We start from the raw sequence: 18590 nt of genomic DNA, 5'->3' as shown, positions 1-18590 counted from the left end.
TATGCCTTGAGATTACAGTTCTATTAAGAAAAACTGTGGCATTTAATTCTATTTTTATACTGGGCTGGTCAACATGTTGGAAGGGAGATAATCCAACACAATCCTAGCTGAGAAAGGAGTATTCATTCCCTCCAAAAGATTCAATGGATTTCAGTCGGTTCATATTCAGTAATATGATCATTGGTTTCCAAAAGATCTCGTTGCATTATTTTGTTAATCATTTATTTAAACATCTAAACAAATGTCTGTAACTTACTATGTAAATTGCACATTACTGAGAAGACATAACCAGTGGTAATTTAATTATAGCCACAAATTTAATTAAACTAGTAACCTTGTTCTTCTCCTTCAAAGCACTTAGCACAATTATACTTAATTAATTTTTGTAATTATTAATTTAATCTTGGTGTCCCTGATTAAATTACAAGAACCAAGAAAGCAGGACTCACGCTTCCGTCTTTCTTATTCACAGGCAGGTGTCTGATATCTAGCACAGGCCCCGGCACACACAGGGGCTAAACAGATGCTGGCTTAAAACTAGATCTGCCTTTCCTCCTTACCTTCCACTTCCCTCCTTTTCTGATTTCCAAACTTTCTTGCTTAGTTTTTCTGTTTTTTACTTTCTTTTTTGTCTTTCCTTCTTTCCTTTCTCCACCACTTTTTTTTTTCTCTCTTTCCTTCTACAGTGAATGGTTACCTCCTCTGTAATCGTAACTGTGCTGGGTCCTAGCCACGAAAGGATGACCAGAACAGGGACTTTATCCTTGAGAATCTCAGTCTAGTTGAGAACCCAGCTGTCCTTCCCCCAGCACTTTCATTGCATTCTCCCTAAGCATCTAGATTAAGGAACCTGAAGGTTGGTATCCCTATTGTAGATCCAGGTCCAGCTCACGGCCTAATCCCCAACTCCTAAAGTGAGACCTTTCCTTACCTCTCTCTGCCTTTGCTCCTCTCCTGGCAGCCTGACCCACCTGCTCCATGAGGAGGAACAACCTGACCTGGGAAAGTGAGTTTGTCCTCCTGGGGCTTTCCAATGACAGGCAGACCCAGGCTGGACTCTTTGTGCTGTTTGGGACCACCTATCTGCTGACCCTTCTGGGCAATGGGCTCATCATCCTCCTGATCGGACTGGACGCACGACTGCACCTGCCCATGTACTTCTTCCTCTGCAACCTCTCAGTGGTGGACATTTGCTACACCTCTAGCGGGGTCCCCCAGATGCTGGTGCACCTCCTACTGGAGAAGAAAACCATCTCCTTCATCCGATGTGGGACCCAGCTCTTCTTCTCGCTGGCCCTGGGGGGTACCGAGTTCCTGCTGCTGGCTGCTATGGCCTATGACCGCTATGTGGCTGTCTGTGACCCCTTGCGCTACATGGCAGTGATGAGCCCAAGGTGCTGCGCTGGGCTGGCAGCTGTCTCTTGGCTTACAGGTCTGGTGAATTCTGTGGTGGAGACGGTGGTCACCATGCGCCTACCCACCTGTGGACACCACGTGCTGAACCATGTGGCCTGTGAGACACTGGCATTCATCCGCTTGGCCTGCGTTGACATCACCCTCAACCAGGTGGTCATATTGGCCTCCAGTGTGGTGGTGCTGCTGGTACCCTGCTGCCTGGTCTCACTGTCCTATGCCTACATTGTGGCAGCCATTCTGCGGATCCACTCCACCGGGGGACGCCGCAAAGCCTTCGGGACCTGTGCCTCCCACCTCACTGTGGTCTCCATGTCTTACGGGATGGCGCTGGTTACCTACATGCAGCCCCGCTCCACAGCCTCGGCCGAGCAGGACAAGGTGGTGGTGCTCTTTTATGCTGTGGTGACCCCCATGTTGAATCCACTCATCTACAGTCTGCGGAACAAGGAGATGAAGGCTGCTCTGAGTCGAGTTCTGATGAGCCGCTCTGAATCAAAACTTTAGTATGCGACTTTGTCGTGAGAGGCCTCACTGTGAACACCGTGGACCTTGGAGTATGTCCACGGCATAATGTATGCCTGTGTCTGTGCACGTGCCTATGCATGTGTGTGCACGTGCATGGTATAAGGGAGCAGGTAGGGGGACCACGATCCACATCACTCACTATCTTTTGAGGTAACAGGGAAGTGGATTGTATCCCTGGGCTCTATTTTTGGCCCCTGACTTATTCTAAAAATGTGAATTACAATTTACAAATACATACGTTAAATGAAAAAAAAAAAAGATACCCCAGCATATATGAATTAGAAAAGAAGATCAAATTAGAAATCAGGGCAGTGCACAAAACTTATGCCAGGAAAGTATATTTCCTTCTAAAATCTATAACTGTATGTCTAAGCTTTTCTGCAATCAGTGAGAAAAGGGAGGGGAGGAGGGAGCTGTAATTTATAAAATTCACTGCACCCAAGGGATCAAACAGGCATTGGGCCAGAGGTACAAAGGTCACCCATAATGACTCACACACGGTCCAGCCCAGCTCAGCAGGGTGGGGAATTCACACAGCAACATGAAGCCAAAGTCATAGTAACAATTCATACAACCCTGATGAGCAGGACTGGACCATGCATGAGTCACGTGAATGTCACTCTGCATGCCTCCTTGCTCTCAGGCTTGCAGTGGTGGCAAATGGCTGGCCAAAAAGTCAAGCTTTCAGAACCTCAAACACACACTTTCTACACAATCAGGTCTAAGGATATACTGTTCTGAAAAGAGAGATGTATTCGGAATTCACACTTGACTATCATGCCACATGGCATCAGAGGTGAGCCAAGTGAGCTACTCAGCAAGGAATCGGTTTCCAAGTTTGCGTAGTCTGGTAACACACAATGAGTGACTGAGCACTAAACATTCTAACCCAGAAAGTGAAACAGCGATCATCTGTCCAGAAAAATATTTAGAACATTTAAAATTAAAATAAAGCATCTCTTACCTAAATATTACAGATATCTGGTTTGTATTACCAATACAAAAACCATAAATTGAGGGGCGCCTGGGTGGCTCAGTCGGTTAAGCATCTGCTTTCAGCTTAAGTCATGATCTCAAGGTCCTGGGATTGAGCCCCATGTGTGGCAACCTACTCAGCAGGAAGCCTGCTTCTCCCTCTCCCTCTGCCCCTCCATCCCTCCTGTGCTCTCTCTCACTCTCCTCTAAGAAATGAATAAAATCTTTTTTAAAAATTAAAAAAAAAAACATAAATTGAGAACAATTCAAACTTCTAATCAATCTGCTGGGAAAAGGCCAAAAGTTTTTAGAGGAGGAAATGGAGTACCTTTTTATTTTTTTGTGATTTTTAATTTTTTTTAAGTTGGCTCTGTGCCCAGCATGGAGCCCAGTATGGAGCCCAACAGGGGGCTAAAACTCATGACCCTGAGATCAACACCTGAGCTGAGATCAAAGTCAGACGCTTAACCCACTGGGCCACCCAGGTGCCCCTGGAGTACCTTTTTAAATTCTAGTAAAACTATTTTTTTAATTGAGATAAAAATTCACATATGAGCCATGATTTTTACCATTTTAAAGTGTACAATTCAGTGGCATTTAGTACATTCACCATGTTGTTCAACCTTATGTCCATCTCGTTCCAAAACATTTTCGTCAACCCAAAAGGACACCTCATACCATTTAAGCTGTCCCTCTCCATTCCTGCCTCTACGCAGGCCCTGGCAACCCCGATCTGCTCTCTGCCTTTATGGGTTTGCTTAGTCTAGATACTTAAGAAATGGAATCATACAATACGTGACCTTTTGTGCTTCTTTGAGCTTCATGTTTTTTGAAGCATGTGGCTTACCTTGTCATGGATGGATCATATTCCTATCAGATGGAAATAAACACATTTTCCTTACCCATTCATCAGGTAGGGGATGTCTGGGTTGCTTCTCACTATTGGCTGCTGTGAACAGTGCTGCTATAAACATTCATGTGCATGTTTTTGTTTGAAAACCTGTTTTCGATTCTTTGGGGTATATACCTTGGAGTGGAATGGCTGGATCATATGGTAATTCTGTTTAACTTTTGGAGGAACTACTGAAGTGTTGTCCACCACAGTTGAACCACCCACCCCAAGGAGGGTTCGAACTTCACATCCTCCCAGCCCTTAGGTTTTGTTTCTTTGATTACAACCATCCCAGGAGGTAGGAAATGATAGCCCACTCTGGTCCTGATTTGCATGTCCCTAATGACTAATGATGCTAAGCCTCTTCCCAGGTCCTGGTTGGCCATTTGTCTATCTTCTTTGGAGAAATGTCCAGCAAAACTTTTTTTTCATTTTTTATTTAAGACCCACTCTGCTTCCTTCTCTTCCCGCTAGTGTCAGCTTCTCTCACTCCCTCCCTGAACCCCTGTCTGCCTCCTTCTCCCCTACCACCACCAGCATCCTTCATCGGCCTTCCTCCCTCTCCCCACTCCCATGGGAGGCACTCAACCTCATCTCGTGTCAAAATGTTTTAACTCATCATCATTTTTAGATCCTTCTGTAACTATTAAGTTCTCTCCCCAAATCAACAAATTATCTTTTCCTTTCTCCAGTGCCTCCGTGTTTAGGTGTTTGCCTGTTCTTTGCCCAGTGTCTGCATCTTGCACCACAAGGAAACCTCAGTTCTTTCTCTTTAGTTAGTGAGGAAGAACAAAGCTCTTATAATTTAATATATTTTCTTTTGTCTTCATCACATACCTATGGAATATCTAGCATTGAGCAGTGTGATATCCTAGTACACCTTCTAACATAGCCAGACTACAAAATGATCACCAAGATCACTGAATGAGCAAACTTTGTGCATGGGGGTTCTTTTTAATAAAACCAATTAAAACTTGGAAGGTGTCAACCAAAGGAAATTGATATGGCTTCTTTACTGGTTGAGTTATAATCCTTCATTAAATTACAATATAGTGTGGACAATAATCTATTAAGCTATCTTTTAATTATTACAATGAAAACATACCCTATGTATATAAAGTAATACTTATATTCTATTGTTCATGGAAGGAGGGCAAACATCTAGTTTATCCAAAAAAGACACTAATTCATTAAGTTACAAGATAGAAGAAGGGATGGTAGGTCCAAAATATTTTCCTACTTACCCTATTGTTTGACTTTAAGAACTTAAAAAGAATTTTGGGGGGCTCCTGGATGGCTCAATCAGTTAAGCATCTGACTCTTGATTTTGGCTCAGGTCATGATCCCAAGGTCGTGAGATTGAGCCCTGTATTGGGTTCTGCACTGGGCATGGAGCCTGCTTAGGACTCTTGTTCTCCCTCTGCCCCGGCCCCCCCACCCCTGTTCACACATGTTCTCTCTCTCTCTCTAAAATGTAAAAAGAAAAAGAAAAAAAAAAGAAAAAGAATTCTTGGCCCTTATCTCTTTAAAGAGAGATTCAGTGTATCTGAAGGATGCTTACTAATCAGGAGGAAAAAACTAGTCCCTCAAGAGACTCTTCTGAGTGGAGTCATTCTTGAGGTGTTATTACAGAGTGGACTCTCTGAAAACATCAATAAGAAGGTTCTATACTGGGGCGCCTGGGTGGCACAGCGGTTAAGCGTCTGCCTTCGGCTCAGGGCGTGATCCCGGCGTTATGGGATCTAGCCCCACATCAGGCTCTTCCGCTGTGAGCCTGCTTCTTCCTCTCCCCCTCCCCCTGCTTGTGTTCCCTTTCTCGCTGGCTGTCTCTATCTCTGTCAAATAAATAAATAAAAAATATTAAAAAAAAAAAAAGAAGGTTCTATACTGAGCTCCTAGATGAGAGGATGAATTTTAAAGAAACCACTCCTTACTAGGATGTTCATTCAGTCAGTCAGCCCATCAACTCTATGTTCAGTCTCTGTTGGAAATGAGAAAGGGGTACAGCAAAAAGAGAAAACACCCTCGTTGCCCTCCAAGCAGGTAGTTTGTTAGAAGTCTTAAAAGGGAAGTGAAAAGGCAAGGCTTAGAGAAGGGTTTTTCCAATTCTACCCGCTGGCTGCAGAGAAAGTTGAGAGTCCAGGTGTATGGGCTCCCTACTCTCACTAAACTCTGGGGCGGATGTTTCCCTTTTACCAATGAAATGGAAGGAGGTCCACTGATCTAATGAACTGGGTCACCAGTCTGCTGGCCTTTCCAAACTGCATCACTTTGTGGCAGCTCAAAGTTCCCCAGGAGCAGCATCCCAAACACTGCACCCTTCCTGACACCCCCTCCAAGATTAAACCTGCCCCACACATCATCCTGTGAGGATGCTGCTCCCCACCACCTGCTGTGATACATTCTGAGCTCCAAGTAATAACACAATGCGATGTAGCAGGAAGAACATGAGAATATGGTCCTCTGATTCCAGACCCACTTCCAGCTCTGCTCCTAGCTGGTGGAACCACCTCACACAATCACTTCTGCTCTCTGAGCCTCAGTTTCCTTATTCTGTAAAATGACAAGGTGGAAATGATGATCCTAAAAGTTCCTTCCAGCTTTTTTTCACTTCTGTGTTCTCATTTTGCATTTTATTCTCTTCTGTGGTGAGAATTTCAGTTAATGCTATTCTGGGCACTCAGAACACATTTGGGGAGTAAAGTTTGTCCACTTACTGCAGTGATGAAAGAAATAGGTTCACTGGGAATCTGGGGCTCCATCCCAGGTGCGGATCTCAGAAGATCAGCGGCATACCCTGCCAGAGCCAGTCTCTATTCTTAGCATTTTCTACAGTGACACCTTCTGGCCACAGAAGGACTGAAAGGAAGAAAAGTGTGGGTTCCAACTAGCTAGAGAGAGACGGTGTATCCAGAGGCTCTCCATCTTCACCTTCATCCAGCCATGAGCCTGATCTTCAGGCCTGGTTAGAAAGACTTGGGTTGAATTGTTTTCATTTCCATTTCATTGGATTCTATGACCCATCTATCATATCTTTAATACAGATCCTTCTCATTTAGATAATGCTCTGAAATTTATGAGGGCTTTCTCACACATTATCTCACTTGATATTTACTACTTCTCCCTGGGTCTAAGATATTCTGAAACATTGTTTTTGGACAAGACCTAAGAAAGTAAGACTAAGTAAGAGAAGACCCAACACACACAAAAAAGTCAAAATATCAAGGATCACTTTTTCACTGATTCAGTGGAATTTGAGGCAAATCATTTAAACTCTCTTGGCCTCAACTTTTTCAAACAAAGAATGAGAAGCTTAGCCCGAAAGATCTTTCCTCCACAAAAACTCTTCTCGGTTTATCTCAAAACATATTCCTCTCCCAAAAAGAACATGTCTTGAGTCTTCAAAAATAGGATTTAAAGGTTCCGTCTAAAGCAGTAGTTCTCAAACTTAGTTTCACATTTTAATTGTTTGGGAAATGTTAAAAGTTACAAATATACTAATATCTGTGTTTCACTCGCCTGAGATTGTGACTTAAGTGCTCTGGAGTATGGTCTGGGCTTCCGGGGTCTTTGAACCGTGCCAGGTGCTTCTCATGTGTAGCTACGGTAGCAGGCACTGCTCTGGTCCCACCATGGGTCGCGTGGGATTTTCACAGGCAAAGTCCTAGTATCTGGAGTTTTTCCTTCCATCTCAAGCTTCCCCAGGGAGCATCTAAATGGGCTTTTCCTGCAGTCAGACTCTTCGTGCCCCTGCGGTCTCTCCTTATTCCTAAACAGCCAAGAGCACTGTCTCCTCCCACCATGCTGCAGAGACACACAAGGTAAACATGACAATGGAGCTAGGGAGACTTGCTATTAATATACAGACAAGTAAAGACTATAGAATTGCTTAGTACTTTTGTACTAAGGGAGAATATGACATCTTATCCTTTGGTAGAGGCTAAAGACCAGTAAAGTAAACAGATGTTCCAAGGGCAAACCTGTCTCTGCTGTGACAGAAGGATTTACACATAACAAAGCTCAAAGGGTTTCAGAGGCACTCCCTTACTGACTTCACCTGTGGGCACCGTCAGGTTCCAAATGCTATCATTGCAGGTAAGTGATATATGCATTCACCTTTTATAAATCACTTTACCATTCAAATAAATGACAGCATTTCACCAAGGAAATAGCATAATCACAAGAAGTTGGGACATAATTATAGTTAATATAATGTTCCACAATGAGGCCCTGATCTTATCAACCCAAGAATAAGCCTGATTAATCAGTACACTGAGAACCAAGTGAGTGATTTTCTCTGTCACTGACCCAGCCTGGCTTATGGGCGGAACAGGAAGAACCACGAGCTCCAGTGTGAGTAGAAAGGACAAGGAGGAAGTCCAGAACACAATCTTACATCTTAGGATCAGAGAATAATACTTAAGGCCACTACTTTAAACTTTTTTTTTTTAATTTGTATACTCAGCAAAAATTTTATTGTGAAACATTTGTTAGGAATCTTTGCATACAAAGAAAAATCAAGGGGCGCCTGGGTGGCTCAGTCAGTTAAGCATCCAACTCTCGATTTTGACTCAGGTCATAATCTCAGGGTCCTGAGATTAAGCCCTGGGTGGGGCTCTGTGCTGGGTGTGGAGCCTGCTTAAGACTCTCTCTCTCTCCTTCTCCTTCTGCCCCTCCCCCACCCCACACGTACTCTCTCTCAGAAAGAAAGAAAGAAAGAAAGAAAGAAAGAAAGAAAGAAAGAAAGAAAGAAAGAGAAAGAAAAGAAAAGAAAAGAAAGGAAAAAACACAAAAGATCCCTGATTTCAAAAAGCTCAGAGTCTAATGGAGAAAACATACAAGTTCTTGCTTGTTCAGGCCCAGACTGTGAACTCTGATTCTGGCCTCTCTAAGCTATCTCCTCCTGCCGGCACCTAGCCCACCTGCTCCATGAGGAGGGACAACCTAACCTGGAAAAGTGACCCAGGCTGGACTCTTTGTGCTGTTTGGGACTGCCTATCTGCTGACCCTCCTGGGCAATGGGCTCATCATCCTCCTGATCGGACTGGACGCACGACTGCACCTGCCCATGTACTTCTTCCTCTGCAACCTCTCGGTGGTGGACATTTGCTATACCTCTATCGGGGTCTCCCAGATGCTGGTGCACTTCCTGCTGGAGAAGAAAACCATCTCCTTCACCCAATGTGGGACCCAGCTCTTCTTCTCGCTGGCCCTGGGGGGTACCGAGTTCCTGCTGCTGGCTGCTATGGCCCATGACCTACATGGCTGCCTGTGACCCCCTGCACTTCATGGCAGCTGTCTCTTGCATTAAAAGCCTGGCGAATTCTGTAGTGTATACAGTGGTCACCATGCACCTGCTCACCTGTGGGCACATGTGCTGAACCATGTGGCCTGTGTGGATGTCACACAGACCAGGTTGTAATGATGAGCTCCAGTCACGGTGCTGCTGGGGCCCAGAACTGAATGCTGAGTAGAAACTCAGTTGTGTTAACAGAGAAATACAGACAAACTGAAAAGTAGAAAGAGAAGGCTGCTACCTAAGAACAGCGAAGCTTGTACTAAGGGATTAAGTATTTGTGCAACTGTGTATACGTGTGTGTGTGCGTGTGTGTGTGTGAAAAATGTACTCTTTGTTTTTGAAGGCATATATAAATAATGACAAGTTCTGAAATCTTCTTTGTAGCTCTGACCCATTCTCATCAAGATTCAAAAGCAGTTTGGGGGTGCCTGGGTGGCTCAGTTGGTTCAGCAGCTGCTTTCGGCTCAGGTCATGATCCCAGGGTCCTGGGGTCGAGCCCCACATCAGGCTCCCTACTCAGCAGGGAGTCTGTTTCTCCCTCTTTCTCTGCCTATCGCCTTCCCCTGCTTGTGCTCACTTTCTGCATCAAATACATAAAACCTTTAAAACATAAAAACAAAAGCAAAAGCAGTTCACACCAATCAGAAATGTTAAACATTTGTTGACCGGATGAACATCAGCATAATCCCCCCGACCACTTTCACCATCACCCGAAATGTCAACTTCACCTCTGCAGTAAATCACCAAATACCACATTTAATGAACACCTCTTCTGTGCCCAGCCTGAGCCCTTCCTCACCACAGTTATCATCCCAACCCTCTTCTCCCAGGTGCTCAAAACATCATGGACCTGGGACACCATTCAGGTCTCTGAAAGAAATATCAATCAGTAAATAGATTTGTGTGAAATATACCATGCCAGGTGCTGGAAGAGACACACAAAGTTTGATAGGAGATCCTTCCCCACAACCTGGAGACTATTTAGAAAGATAAAAGATAAGTGCCAAAAAAGAAAAAAGAAATTGTAACATAATCCAATCATGCAAAAATAAAATAAGGAAATATTTGGTCAATTACTAAATACAGGATAGAGATTAAAAACCCCACAGAATCCATGAAATTCTCCCATGAAGGGGAAAAATCTGGACGGTTTGCAAAGGGATTAAAGGAGGGACACCTGGGTGACTCAGTCCCTGAAGCGTCTGCCTTCCACTCAGGTCATGATCTCAGAGCCCGGGAATCCCCAAAGCGGGGCGGGGTGGGGGGGGTGGTTAAAGGAGAAGAAAAAAATAAATTGGGCCTTAGAAAATAGTCAGATTTGGACAGTTGAGGGAGTTGAGAGAGATACATCCATTCTTGGTGAATGGGGGAACAACACAAATGAAGTTAGGAGGTAGCAAAAACTGAGGTCTGTCTGGGAAAGACCGAGCAAACCAGTTTGGTTAGAGCAAAGACTTCATTCTGAGGAGTTATGAGGCGGAAATAAGGATGGAAAGAGGGGGTGGACTTCCTAAGGCTCTGAAAACTAGGCCAAAGAATTTGCTTTAGAGGCCCTGGCAAGATAGCAGAGTTTTTAATATGGGGAATAACATATCTTACAGAGTATTCCAGAAGCTGTCCTCTTCCTCTGAACCAGGCCTGTTAGACCAACTAGACAAAAACAAGTAGCACAGGCTTTTTCTTCCTTTAGTCCAACAAACTCTCTATTTCATGCTTAACTAGAGGGAGTAAGTGAAACAACTATTTATAATTCAACTTCCTCTAATTAGGGCAGACTTCGTAGAGCAGGTAGATAAGGTTTCAAAGACCAAAAGATCTGGGAAGAATGTAAACTATAAATTATTTAAGAACATAGGGAAATGTTAAAAGTAAAAGTGAACAGATCTTGAAGTTGAGATTGAACAGAGGGTATAAGTGTAAAGTGCCTTCTACTTTGCTTTTTTTTTTTTTTTAAATGAAAAGTTAGCCATTCCATCTGAACAACACTCTGAAGCCTGAGTAAAAATAGAGAGTTTACTTGGTGTTTTTGTAAGTGGTGACAACCCTGTTTTTTCTGATCTCATGCCATATCTCAAGAGGCAACCCTCTGGCCAGACAGGTCCCATACTGGTTAAGGAGGGATTTAGAGTCTGCTTTTCTTATACTGAGTCACAGAACGGGTCTGAGTCTCACCAAAGGCACTAGCCTGGCAAAGCCTTCATACTTTTTTTATCTTTTTTCATGAAGAAAAAAAACAATGCATGAAGAACAGGAGAGAAAAACTCAAGTCTGAGGTGGGAACTATATTAGGATAGAATATTTCTAGAGTCATACAGTGACAAAGAAGGGAGTAAATGGGCATGAGGGAACATGGTTCCATGGCCATTCTGAGCAGACCTGGGAATTTCATGGTAGAGGATCCCTGATGGCAAGTCCTCTCTGCTTTGTCAGGAAAGTACAAATCCAGTCTCTTCCATCCAGAACAAAAATCCTCCCCCACCCCACCCCACCCCACAGCACTCTTTGCTTCACAAAATCACACAACCAAGACACTACTAGAGAGCAGGGTTCTCAGCCTGGAATTCACAGACGGGTTTTCAGGTCTAGGCACCTGGAATTGTGTGTTTCAACCTCATCTCATCCACAACGTTATCACCTGCTGAGAGATTTGTAATGATACGCTCATTCGTATGAGTAGACACTTTGCCCAGCTCCCAAGAGACCATGGGAGTAGAAACGACGTCTATAATGCCCACTACTTTATCCTCAGCACAGGGCGTGTCTACAGGTGCTCACCGAATATATTCTCAAACAATCTGCGGCCCTCCACAACGTTAACACATCCTGACTTATATACTGTTTTGCATTATGTTTTTAAATTTTACAAAATTTCTTCTATGAAACTTTTGGCAGTGAGCTGTGGTATTTGCCACAGGTCAATAAGACAGGGGTTTTAGCTAAGCTCTCCTGACACCACAGAACTGGGTTTGCCATTAGGAAACACTACCAGAAGAGGGTTGTGGAACGTCTAGCACGCGGTCCAAAGTCCACCAATCAATCTGATCTCCCGCTGGTTTAATCTCCAATACATTTTCTCAGTCTTTTCATTTCTTTTCTCAATAGAACAGCTCAATATAGTGACATTACAACGGGTAATATGGAACACAGTTTAAAGATAAGAGCTAGATAAAGTTTAGTAACTCTTACTATTCCTATCTGGTTTTCTCCTTTCCCGTTTATGTCTTCAAAGAAAAAACACAACTCTTAAATCTTTTTTCGTCTCCCTTAGCTGATGTCAAAAGCTATTTAAGTGCTAAGCAAAATAAGTCAGTCAGAGAAAGACAAATACCATATGATTTCACTACTATGTGGAATTTAAGAAACAAAACAAACGAACAGGGGCGCCTGGGTGGCTCACTCGGTTAAATGTCCGACTCTTGATTTCAGCTCAGGTCTCGATCTCAGGGTCATGAGTTCAAGCCCTGCATTGGTGCTTGAAAAAAAAAATTTTTTTTTTAATGAACAAAGGGAAAAAAAGAGAGAGAGACAAACCAAGAAACAGACTCTTAACTACAGAGAACAAACTAATGGTTACCAGGGGAGGTGGGTGGGGGGATAGGGGAAAGAGGGGATGGGGATGAAGGAGGGCACTTGCTGTGAAGAGCACCAGATACTGTATAGAAGTGTTGAATCACTATATTGTACACCCAAAATATGTTAGTTAACTGGAATTTAAATAAAAAAAATTTTTAAAAAGCTGCTTAAGTGAACTATTCTCTGAGACTCACACACCCTAGTGAGCCTCCAGTGGCTTCCTTCAGCATCAGAATTCCTTCTCAATGATTCCTTACCCACCAAAAGCGGTTTTTCTTTATCTCACTCATACTTAGCATATTGGCCTAATTTAGCAGTTGAAAAAAATTGGAAGAATGGGAAAAAAACAAGAGGAGTCCAAAAAAATTAATTAGATAAAATAACACTAGTCTTTCCTGGTATCCAGAAAGGTCCTCGCCATACTTGGGTTTCTCGACTTTCTTCATACTGATGCAGATACAGAAAATCATTTTTTAAAAAATAATATTAACTACGTAATACTATATTATTATTAACAAGTTACAATGAACACTAACGTGTCATGCACATATATTACCTTTTTCAGTCTTTGCAATTACTTCGAGACAATTGTTATTACCTCAGTGAATATGCCAGGAAACTAAGACATAAAGGGTTAATTACACATAGGCATTCACATCACATCACGTAAAAGATCTGTATTTTAAAAAATTAAAACACTACTGAAAGTAATAAAAGAAATCTTGAATAAATGGAAAAGTATACTATATTTTTGAACAGAAAGACTCAACATTATGGATATGTATGTCTCCTTAGGTTGAATTATACATTTAGCAGTATCCAACTTAATTTTCCTAAAAAGGAATTTTTGTTTGGGATCAGACACTATTATTTTAAAAATAATAGCCAAGAAAGTTAGAAAAGAAGATTAATGAAGAAAGACTAGTTTACCAGTCATTCAAACATCATAAACCTAAAATAGCAAAACACTGTGGTAGTGGCACATGATTATATCACGGTAGCAAAACAGAAAGTCTGGAAATAAACCAATATGAATAAGAATTTAGCAATGATAGAAGGTACCATTTTAAATCAGTGGAGAAAAAAATTATAAAATAAAAAGTGTTAAGGGAACAAGCTAATCATTTGGAAAAAAATTTATCCATATAGGATATCTTATATCAGAATACATCCCATAAGGATCAAGTATTAAATATAAAAATGAAAGCATAAAAGTACTAGAAGAAACCAATGATAGGACAGTGATATCACAGTGAGGAATACCTTCGTATGAGACAAAATTCCAGCTGACACTATTGCTTTAAATAAATTCAGGGAAAAAAATCTGAATGGCAAAAGCCATTATTATAAAAGTAAAAAGCAAAAATAAAAACATATGGAGGGTAAGGTGGGAGGCAGGTACAATGCAAAGGGGTAACACGAAGGACTTTTGTGATGACAGAACAGTTCTGTGCCTTGACTGTAGCTACATGAATCTGTACATGGGATAAAATTGCATCAAATCACACACACACAGGAATGCAGGTTTGAAAGAATAGGGGAAACTGAATAAGATCTGCAGACTTCTTAGCAGTAATGCACCTGTGTCGGTTTTGCAGTCTCACTATGTAACACGCTACCATCGGGGGAAACTGGCTGAAGGGCACAAAGGGCTCTGTACTATTCTTACAACTTCGTGTGAGTCTATGATTACTTTAAAATTAATATTGGTGTCAAGAAAAATTAAAATAAAAACACTGAGGATGGGAGAATGTTTTGCCACTCATATCAAAAAGAGCTCATTTCTCTAAGATATAAAGAGCTCCTACAAGCCAATAAGAAAAAAGCAAAAATCCAAATCTAAAAGTAAACAAAGATATAGACTGTCTACAGAAAATAAACACAAAAACGTCTCTAAACATATAAAATAGTAATAAACCTTATTCAAAATAGGAATCATGCAAATGACAACTACACTCTTAGGCCATTTTTTGCCTAACAGATTGGCAAAAAAGAAAGTGTGAAAATAAGTGCACTCCTAAATTGCTGATGGGGAAATAAATTGATCCAAACCTACAGAGGGCCATATCTGTCAAAATTAGAAATGCAGGATGGGGAGAATGAGGTAACTGGGTGATGGGCATTAAGGAGGGCACGTGATATAATGAGCACTGGGTGGTTTATGTACCTGATGAATTACTGAACTCTACATCTGAAACTAATGATACACTCACTATATGCTAACTAATTGAATTTAAATAAAATAAGTTAATTTAAAAAATTGAAATGCACATGCCACTTGACCCAGTTCATGGCATTTATCCTGGCACATGTACAAGATTACTTATGTAGAAGATTCATTCAACATTGCAACATTGTGGTAATAGCGAAAGACAGAAAACAACCTAAATGACAACAGGTGACCAATTAAAGACATTGTGGTGCATCTATGCCAAAACAAAAAACAGAAAACCTAAATGTGAGGAAATGCGTTGCTCCCACAATGCGTAGATCTCCAAGATATATCAAGTAGAAAGAGCAACGAGCAGAACAGCATGACTATTGGGCAGCCACCTGTGGAGAAGAACACAAGGAGAAAGAACATAGCTAATAAGTCAGTTGGTTAGTTAGTTCCTGGTGTGGAATACATAAGTGAACACATAAGTAAGTTAGCTGACTGGTTTGGTAGTTAGTGTTTAGTGGCTTTCTGCCATAGACGAAATATCTCTAGAAGGACAGACGTAAAACTGACGAGAATGCCTCAGAAGGAGAAGGTAGAAGAGAGATTTTTTTATATATACTCGAGTACATTTTGAATTTTTAACCATGCAAATGTATTACCTATAAAAAAATAAATTTTTAAAGTAAAAATACGGAATAATCTACACAGAGATTTTAGTTCATGAGTGTACTCCACTCAGCAGCATATGCCCTAGTCAGTAGGGAAATTACTTTCACTCTCAGAGGACATTAAAATTTCTCCCTACCAGGCACCCCACTGAGAGTCAGACTCTGAGATTTGCACACTGGTGCCTTTGAGCAAAAACGTTTAAGCCTGCCTTAGAGGCACCCAACTCTAAAAAGAATTTTTTCCAAAATTATTTCTAGAAATAATTGTATAGTAAATGGAGCAAGCTATTTCAAAACAACATTTAAACATAAGATTTAATACAGTGATTCTTAAAAACAAAAAGAGGTTAGTTTTTTGACACTAAGTGAAACTCTTGAGTCTTCGTTTTTCAGAACTCGAAGTACATGTTTATTCAATTCACATGTGACTTTGTGATTTGCTTGAGGAAAAACAAAAAAGTTCCAGAGAAGATTTGAAAATGTGGAAAATCACAATGTGCGATTCTAAAGGAAGAATAAACATGGAAAAAGTCTGGTTGCCACTTAGACCTCAGAGAGGAGAAAACCGAAGTCAGAACAATGGAAATAATAATGAGAAAAGAGATGGGTTGGTGTAAAGAAATCTTCCAGTGGTTTTCATAAAATTAAAACAAAAATCTCCAAGGGTAGCAAAGGAAAAAGAATCTCCACAAAAAAGAGGGCTATTAGACATCACAGCCCTGACCACTGTCAGCCACAGCTACCATCCTCTGCAGCCCCCATGGCAACCATTACATTATCCTCAAGAGGGATGCTCCTTCCCCATCCACACCCTAGTTCAGCCATAGACACATTTTCTCTTCATGCCCTGGGAGGCTATTGAGATCACATGTACTGTTAATCAAGACTTTTTAACTGAAAGCTGCCATATAAAGGAGGGGATACAAAATAGAGAGGAGACAAATTTTTATATTCTGAATTTCTGGACAATACTGGCTCTCTGAGACCTGTGCGGCCCCATTTCAACAGTGTCCCAAGGAAGGAATCTCGTTCAGAGAATCCCCAGATTTGACTTTCCTCCTCTCCTTCCCAAAGGAGGAAGCCCAGAGTAGAATCCAACGGGTATCTGCCTGTGAAGCTATTTTCATGTAAGTGGGCACTGGTTCCATCATCGTCCGAGTTTCTTCAGGGGGTCTGGATGGGACCATGCCACCTAGGCCAGCCGGAAGACCCTGGCCAACAGAAGTAACTCCCTGCATACCCCTCGAAGCCGGAGGTTGCTGAGGATGAGGATGTAGGGATGGACAGATGTGCACAGGTAGATTAAAATCTGCCACGGCCAGTACCAGTCACTCTCTGAGGAGAAGAAACCTGCAGCATCGATGAGCAAGGATGCGAAAGACAGAGCATAAAGAATGAGGAAGGAGATGAGCGACTTCAGAGCTCTGGTGTGAGCCTGGCCACTAGGGTCCTGTGGGCTGTGGGCACTGCGCTGCATTCTCCCTGTGTGTCGCCTCAGAGAATTAATCAACAATGCAATTGAGACCAGAAAGACAGAGCAGGGAATTGACAAGGTGATAAGTTTCAGGGGCAAGAAATAGTGAATTTCCAGCCTCCTGCTCCACTGCTTGAAGGTCATGTTCCCAGGAAATTTTCTAATTAAGAATCCTTGATACACAGCATGGTTTCCCCAGAAGAAGAGCAGGGTGACGATGAAAGAGATCAGGAGAGAAGCCATGAGGAGCCAGGGCACTGACCCCGGGAACCTCCACTTCAGCCAAAGGAAGGTAGGGTGGGTGAAGTTAGCAATCTTCATGCAGAACAGGACACTGAGCCAAGAGCCCAACCAGAAGGTGGCCGAGTTCAGGAAGTCCCAGTGGAGACTGATGAACTGCCGCGCAGGACCGCTGCTGTACTCGTGCAGGTGGAGGAAGCAGTAGAAGTTGTTCACCATTCCAACACACTGCAGGCAGAAGCGGGAGGCACCCAAGCTCATGAGGATCATGTCGGAGGGAAGCAGCCTCCCACGCCGCATCCTTTCCCTGCTCAGCACCAGCACAATGAAGCCGTTGGCCAGGATTCCCAGGAGGCACAGCAGGACAAAGAGCAGCATGAAGAAGGCTGAGAGTGCTGGCTGCATTTTGGCCCCTCCCGTCACCACACTGAGCCTTGCGTCTTGCTCCCTGGCCTCCTCTCTGCCCCCACCCACAGTCCCTTTTTGAATCTTTCCTGGGGGTGGGAGAGGACTGTTCAGGCTCTACATCTGAATCAGAGCTCACTTACATAAACACAGATGCTCAGGCTACAGGGAAAGGGGAGCTCTGTTCAGGGAGGATGCAAATTTCCCATGGGTTCAGTTACCACTAGGCCTACCAACTGCCCCTGATTTGCCTTCTCTGGTTTTGCCTGCATGCCACCAATGTTAGCACCAATGTAGAAAGTTTTTCGTGTCTCTGTGACTAAGTTCCAGCCTTCCTATTTCCCCTTTGGGCACTATAAACATCCCTCTTCCCATCAGATCATTCTTAAGACATTAAGTGTATAGGCAACACGTATATAGAGACACTCATATGGCCAAGACCTAAGCACTGTGATGATAGACAAGTCTGTCTCCAGCTGAGCTTCCCTGTTATGCATCCGCCCTCACCTCTGAGCAGTCATCCCCTTCAAAGTCAGAAGCCTTGGTCCACATTTCTACCAAACCTCTTCTTAAATCTTTCGTGGACCCTGAGGTATAAGTGATTGATAATGGTTTAAACTGGTTTTATGTTCCAGTGAGAGAATTCGTTTCCTTGTGCTTGTGGGACTGAGGGCCATCTGCTTCTTGCTGCATGGTGGTTGAAGTCGCCCTCAGATCCCAGGGGCCCCTGGCAGTCTTTGCCAAGTGGGCTGTTTAGACATGGCACCTTACTTCACCAGGCCAGCAAAGAGAGTCTCTAGACAGAGCTGGCTAGCAAGATGGACTCCTAAATAGCACAGTATAATCACAGAAGTAACATCCTATCACCTTTGCCATATTCTATTGGCTAGAAGTAAGTTACAGTCTGCAGGGACACTCAAAGGGCAGGGGTTACAAAAAGGCGCAGATACCAAAATTGGAGG

The 18590-nt window shown here is 42.7% G+C and overlaps 2 protein-coding genes across 2 annotated transcripts; one reads left to right on the top strand and one right to left on the bottom strand.

Moving 5' to 3' along the window:
* Positions 1 to 978: 978 nt before the first annotated feature.
* Positions 979 to 1920, top strand: LOC100480363 (olfactory receptor-like protein OLF3). Its single transcript, XM_002924184.4, has one exon. The coding sequence runs from the start codon at positions 979 to 981 to the stop codon at positions 1918 to 1920; it is 942 nt and encodes a 313-aa protein (XP_002924230.2).
* A 14781-nt stretch (positions 1921 to 16701) lies between these two features.
* LOC100474824 (taste receptor type 2 member 41) lies at positions 16702 to 17906 on the bottom strand. The gene has a single exon (XM_002924170.4). The coding sequence runs from the start codon at positions 17626 to 17628 to the stop codon at positions 16702 to 16704; it is 927 nt and encodes a 308-aa protein (XP_002924216.1). The 5' UTR covers positions 17629 to 17906.
* Between the last annotated feature and the right edge of the window lie 684 nt (positions 17907 to 18590).

The sequence above is a fragment of the Ailuropoda melanoleuca genome, chromosome 1, assembly GCF_002007445.2.
Source record: "Ailuropoda melanoleuca isolate Jingjing chromosome 1, ASM200744v2, whole genome shotgun sequence".
Taxonomy (NCBI): domain Eukaryota; kingdom Metazoa; phylum Chordata; class Mammalia; order Carnivora; family Ursidae; genus Ailuropoda; species Ailuropoda melanoleuca.
The sequence above is the reverse complement of the archived record's forward strand: the minus strand, read 5'-3'. Positions and strand labels throughout refer to the sequence as shown.

Coding starts and splice junctions, on each gene's coding strand:
- LOC100480363 (XM_002924184.4), top strand. CDS start 979: ATGAGGAGGAACAACCTGACCTGGGAAAGTGAGTTTGTCCTCCTGGGG.
- LOC100474824 (XM_002924170.4), bottom strand. CDS start 17,628: ATGCAGCCAGCACTCTCAGCCTTCTTCATGCTGCTCTTTGTCCTGCTG.